Below are 6,000 nucleotides of genomic sequence, written 5' to 3' on the forward strand. Positions count from 1 at the left end.
TAAATGACAGACTGGGATTTCTTTGTCTCCAATTACTGTGATGCCTCTGCAGCTGAATTCCTTTCCCTTTCTCTCTCCTCTACACTGCACCACGCCTTACCTCACTGTAATGGTCAGCTCTTCTTTGACTTGACCCATTAGGGTGAGGACAGGTGGAGGTTAAAGACATTTAAAGTGGAAGAAATAGAGCGGTTGGAAGGTTTGGCAGGTGCAAGGTGACAGGTTAGTTAGCTTTAGTCATTAATCCCACAGACTCCAGAAACTTCACCCCATATGTCAGAGAAGTAAGTGTTGCTTTTCCTTGGTTACCATGGAGGAAGAGAAGGTTTGACATGGAGACCTATTTATCATAAATGCTCCTCCGGAGCTGCTTTTCTGGCACCTGTTCAATAAATCCCTTGTGGGCTGTGTACCTGACTGTGCCCAGCATGATCATGCCTGCTAACACGTATGTTCAGCTCCGTGCACCGACTCATGTGCACCCCTAAATCATCTTGCAGTTCATCTTTTCTGGCAGCTGGCACTGAGCTAAAACCAGCAAGATTTGGGAGCAAGGAAAGGACCCTGATCAGCTGCTGGTGATTCTTGAAGGCCTGTCTGGCAAACTAAATCATCTCTTTTTTTTTTTTTTTTTTTTAAACTGTGCAGAGCGAGGATGATGAGAAGCTGAAGAGGAGGAAGGAGCGGTTTGGCATTGTAACTAGTTCAGCTGGGGCTGCAGCCACAGAGGACACAGAGGTAAAATGCCAAACCTGCAAGCTGAGAAATGTGTGTTAAGAAGCTTGGGGGCAGGGGCAGCTGAGCACTTCCCATACCAACTTGTTCGGAGAGTTGACAGTCCCTGAAGACGGCACTGTATGTACTCCTACTGGTCCTTGTGCAAATACGGGTGTTCAGGTCCTTTGGATACCCAGTGATGGTAATGACAAGAGAAATTCTCTTCTTTACCTTGGTGATGAGCATCTGCCTCTTTGGGTTGCATACCTTTGGACCCCTCCATGCCCCCTTCCCCCCGCCAGTGGAGCTTGCCCAAGCTACAAGATGTAGCCGTCGCTGCCTGATGTGGCTGATCTTTTAGATTAATACAGATGCCTGCAGAAAATTTGCATCAACACTTCTCCAGTTTCTTCCACACTGTTCCCTTTATGCGTTATGTGGCCTAAAAGACCACCTCCCTGTGGCATCCCTCCTTGCCGCACCCTGTATCCTGGAAGCCCTTGAACTTGCAACTTGCCACACTCCTTTCATCATAAAGTCCATGTAAATTTCACAACAGGCGAGGGAGGAGGAAGGGTGGAGAACTGACCACACTTTTCTCTCTTCCATCTTTTGCTCTTTATTCTGTCACCTCTTTGCTGCTCTTAATGCCTTTGGCCTAATTTTTAATTTGCAGCCTGCACAAGGCAGTGACTTACCATTTTACTTCTGGGAATTCCTGCCTTTCTGTGTGGCACCCTGCACCAGAGATGGGGCCTGGGTCTGTGGCATGGTAGTTCCTATGTTCCTGTTTGTTGAGTACCACATGGTGCTGCATATATAATACTCTAGCATAAGTCCGTGAGAGCTGAGCCCCCATCAGTGTCCACAGAGGTGCTGTGGGGTGTGCATTTTAATTTTAAAAATCAAATAGCAAAGGTTGCGGGAGGGTGAGCTTGGTGAGGTCTCAGAAGCTGCTTAACCAGATGGCTGCTGGAGTCAGCGTACAAGAAGTGGTTTTTTGTTTGGCTCTGAAGAGTGATCTCAGCAATTCAGGTGGAGCTTAGGGGCTTTTTTTGTTTGTTGTTTTTAGCTTTTTGATAAATGCTCCCCTTGAATGAAATGGTGCGTGGCATTCCCCGCCTCCTGCGAGCGGCACCAGAGAAGGAGCCCCTGTTCAGTCTGAGTGGAGGGGGTTGCTGGGGCGGGGGGATTCCATGTTTTTCTGTTAGGTCACTTACTGATTCTGCTTGGAACAAAAAGGTCTTTTTACTAGTATTGTGTGCACTCAAATGCACCTTTCCCCTGGAGAGTCTTGGTTCGGGCTTCTGTTGCCCCCAGCTATTTATCCTGCTAAAAATTAAGATTTATATGCCCCTCGTGTATCGAGTTAAAGGCATATCTCAGAGACGCAATAGAATAGTTAATGCAGTTTGGTGTGTCCCTCTCACCTTTTCCATGAATGGAAGAGTGTTAACCCTTTGCCCTTTTAAATTTCCCACCTCCTCATTGCCTGGAAGGGTTTCCAGGCCTCTCAAGTCGGCATTGTTCCCTTTTGTAGCACATTGCCAGGGAGGTGAAGGGATTTCAGCAGCACTGTATCTTGGGCACCATATGCTTTGTAACTTGATTTCAGGCTCTGTTTGGTCAAATGCTAGACTGAAATCTTGCAGCTCCTTGCCAAACATCAATACCGAGTAACCTCTCAAACTAACCTGGTGAACCCGTATTGGGACCGGGCTAGGTTAAGCAGGCACTACCATCATTTTCTACCACTGTGTGTCTTTTTGCTTTTTATCCAGCTGCAGGGGCAGGGAGGGGGGTCTATTTGTGAATGCTTCTTTTCGGTTTTGATTTCTTTTCAATCTCTTTTGCAGGCAAAGAAGAGGAAAAGAGCAGAACGCTTTGGGCTTGTCTGATGGTTGTTAGTTTTAGGCTTTCCCAGTTTGGGTTTGGGTGGCAGCTCCCCCTCCTTCTCACTCACACCCGCAGGAGCATTAGTAAGGAGTGTAGGCCCTCTTCCCCACAAAGGACTTAGAGAATCCCTGAGAGCTGTACATTTGTGCTGCTTATTTTTTTCAGTTATGAAGTTGGAAAATATCCAGCGCAAAGTGCAGAAATGTTCTTCTTGTGACTGCAGTGGTTAGAAATCCCAGTGCCTGGTTCTCCATTCCCATGCCACTTGAATGGGTATTTACAGCAGAGCGGAGTAGGGGTGTGATCCCACCGCTTCAAAATTAGAAGTATTACACCCATCGGGTGTGGACATAAATGCCCACATGGTGCAGGGATGGATTGAGCCCTCAGGCTATGACCTAGGTAGTGGGGAAGAAGAACTGGAGTGGCCAAGTGTCTACCAGACGTAGGGTGAGGAGGGGAAGATTCCATTCAGGGATGAAGATGGAGAAGGTTTGCCTTCCTTGCTGTGCCCTGGGGAGTTGAACCCTGGAGTTGAGAGGCAGGACGTGCTGCTTAAAGCAGGAACTACCTGGAGCCTCCCTTTTATTCAAACATTGCTGATTCATCATAGTCTCTCTTAGTGGGCTGCCCCGGGGCACAGAAACCATTCTCTCTCTCCTTCCCCCAGAAGAAATCACTCTTGCTTTGGCTGTATCATGGCATGCACACCGACAGCCTGGCTAAAATGCGCTTCAGCTGGCGTGCACCACCCAACTCTCCTGAAGTTTGGCTTTGGATCATCAGCTACTGCTTGGGTGACCCCTCCCAGCTTGAGATAGCAGGTTTGCCAGCTCGCTGGCTGGGGAAGGGCCTCTAGTATAGTGCACTGTACTGCTAAAAACCTTAGTAGTACCTCTTGTCTCAGATTGGCTTTAAACTTTACTAGCCACCATGTATATTAGACTCTTCCTCTGCTCCCTGGGCTGATCTAGGAGGGAACAGGTTGGAACAGGAGCTGGTGATTGGCAGCAAATCAAGGCCAAAGCCCTGGAATAAGAAAAGGGAAATACGAGAATATTTACAAATGAAACCTGCTCAGTCTGCTGCCCTTCGCGTGCCTCTAGGGGCTTTTCTAGGGCTTGTGGCATGTCGTATCAATGCTAATGAGAGACTTCTCTTGCCTGTCAGAAGAATTCCTTTGCCCAGTGTTTGTTCACAGGCTGGATCTGGTGTTCTGGTCTGACGTGTAGGCTAGCTCAGTCAGGTTTGCTAACACCTCTCATGCCGTCAAGCCAGCCTTGCTTCCTGTGCCCCTCACAGCCCTGCTCTCAGAAGGCCTGGCTTGGGAGGGCACTGCAAGAAACCAATCCTGCATCTGAGTGGAGGCAAATCTCCTCCTGTCAGAGTAACTCCTCTGTCTTCTCTGCATCATCGCTTTTTCAGGCTGAAGGCCGTGCTTGGGGCAGGAGTGAAACACAGCGTGGCTGCTGCTTGTTACACACCTTTTCCCCAGGTAGCCTGTCAAATGGCACCTTCTGTTCCAAGGGAGCTGTAGGAATCTGTTCTCCTTGGTAACGTGTGTAGCTGGAGCATGAGGCTTAGTTAATGCTGGAGGGCTCTTGTCTCAGGCTTTGGCCTAAGACTGAGTTTGGTAGGTATGTGGCTCAGTAAAGAGGGCGGCCAGATGGTGCCTTTCCTCATTTGCTCAACAGAGATGTCTTCCTTGTGCTCTAATGTCTTATGTACCTTTTTCACCCTTAAACTCATAGCAAGGCCCCCAGAAAAATAGCAGCTGGCCCAGATTGCCCCTTGCTTGAGCTTTGCTTTTAAATGTCCCTTTTGGTTGGAATGCACCTCGGCTTCCGAGCTTTGCATCCAGGGATTGGTGCTTCTACCCAGGTCCTCTGTTGGAGGGATGTTCGCACTGGGCACACTCTGTTCATGGAGAGCAGCAGCTGCATGAGCACAATGGGCTGGGCAAAGGCGGCGGCCTGACTCTGAAAGGCAATGTGCTCATGTTGCTGGTGCTCTACACCACGTGCTCGCAGGCTGCAGTCTCCCCTGTGTGCCCCAGTGATTCTAAGCAGTATCAGGCTGGTTTGCTTGCCCAACAGCTCTAGGTTCCAGGTTGCATAGTGTGTCTTGGGGTGTCACTGGTAGAATGGCCCAAAGCCCCCACCCCTTACAGATTTAATAAATAACCTTGTTCTGATTTTTTGTATGTCGGATTTTGTAATATGTATTTTCTAGTCTGCTCATGACTTTTCGCTGGTTATTGGAATTGTTCGTGTGCCAGGACAAACGCGGCATTTCACTCTTGGTTTCATAATAAAACGGCTTCAAGGCAATCCCCATATCTGCTGAGCTGGTTTGTGATGTGAAAGTGGTTCTTGAGCGGTGCTAGGGTTGGGCAGTACTAGCAAGGAGCCAGAGCTCCGTGGGGCTGGATTCTCCCTGGCTCTGCATTTACACCCATGCGCAGTGTCCATCAACTCTGAGGCCAGATCAAAATGTGCTTTACAGCCATTCTCCCCGGTGTTTAACTTCCTGGGGCGCCCTGTGCCCTGCCTTCAAGTAAACCTGGGTGGCCTGAGCACTTGTGGTTGTGAAAGATCCCAGATACTTTCCAAGGACTTAGTGATGCCATCCCTGGCACCCTGGGCAAAGCCGACCACTGAGCCCCTTCTGCCCTCTAGTTTCACTTGGATACGGAATTTCTCTTCCCTGTCTGAGCCTGTTAATGCTGCAAGCTCTTTGCAATAGGGACTCTGCTCTTGATTGTCCTGTAAAGCAGCTAGCACAGGCAGGCTGCTGTGCACAGAGGGCCCACACCTCCTCCGTTCCTTATTGTTTGGGGCTAAGAAACGTGATGCACTCTGTTCTAATGGTCGCCCTGGGTCTCCTTGGAAAGTGCAGGTGCCCTTTGGTGTTCTTGGCTGCTTTATTTTGGTCACTTTCTACTGCTTTGTAAGCTCTCCAGGTGGTGAAAGTGATCAGCTGCGTGACGGTACTGCAGATGCTGGTAATGCTCATTATTCTCCTGCCCGCCACCCCGGTAAGTGGGGTCCCCTTTCTGCAGGCCACAGAAGGTAGAGGGCCTTGCTTCAGGCTGTACAGCAGAACTGGATGTGGAACCCAGCCGTGCTGGTGTTCAGACCCCTTTCTGAGGCAGGAACAGAGCCCAGGAGTCCTGGTTTCAGTCTCCTGTTCTAAGTAGGCGCCGTTTCTCTTCCCCACACTGGGGACAGAAGCCAGCCACCCTGACTTGCAGTCCTGTCGTCTGACCCCTGGAACTCCTCCCCTCTTGTGCCTGGAAATCACCCACTGCTTGTTCTGTCTCCCTGGGACACATGGGCTCGCGGCGGAGATGAACGGACTCTCTGCCACTCCAGACCCCTTCTCACG

At 49.7% G+C, this 6,000-nt stretch overlaps 1 protein-coding gene across 2 annotated transcripts in view; it reads left to right on the top strand.

The window, feature by feature from the left end:
* Positions 1–4,816, top strand: part of SARNP (SAP domain containing ribonucleoprotein) — a 44,645-nt gene extending 39,829 nt beyond the window's left edge. For both annotated transcript variants that reach the window (XM_074980221.1, XM_074980222.1), the window contains 2 exons: positions 649–738; positions 2,574–4,816. In XM_074980221.1, the coding sequence (XP_074836322.1) occupies positions 649–738; positions 2,574–2,615 (132 nt within the window). In that variant the 3' untranslated portion in view covers positions 2,616–4,816. The remainder of the gene's footprint in view (positions 1–648; positions 739–2,573) is intronic.
* Positions 4,817–6,000: the final 1,184 nt, after the last annotated feature.

The sequence above is a fragment of the Carettochelys insculpta genome, chromosome 29 (assembly GCF_033958435.1).
Source record: "Carettochelys insculpta isolate YL-2023 chromosome 29, ASM3395843v1, whole genome shotgun sequence".
Classification (NCBI taxonomy): domain Eukaryota; kingdom Metazoa; phylum Chordata; order Testudines; family Carettochelyidae; genus Carettochelys; species Carettochelys insculpta.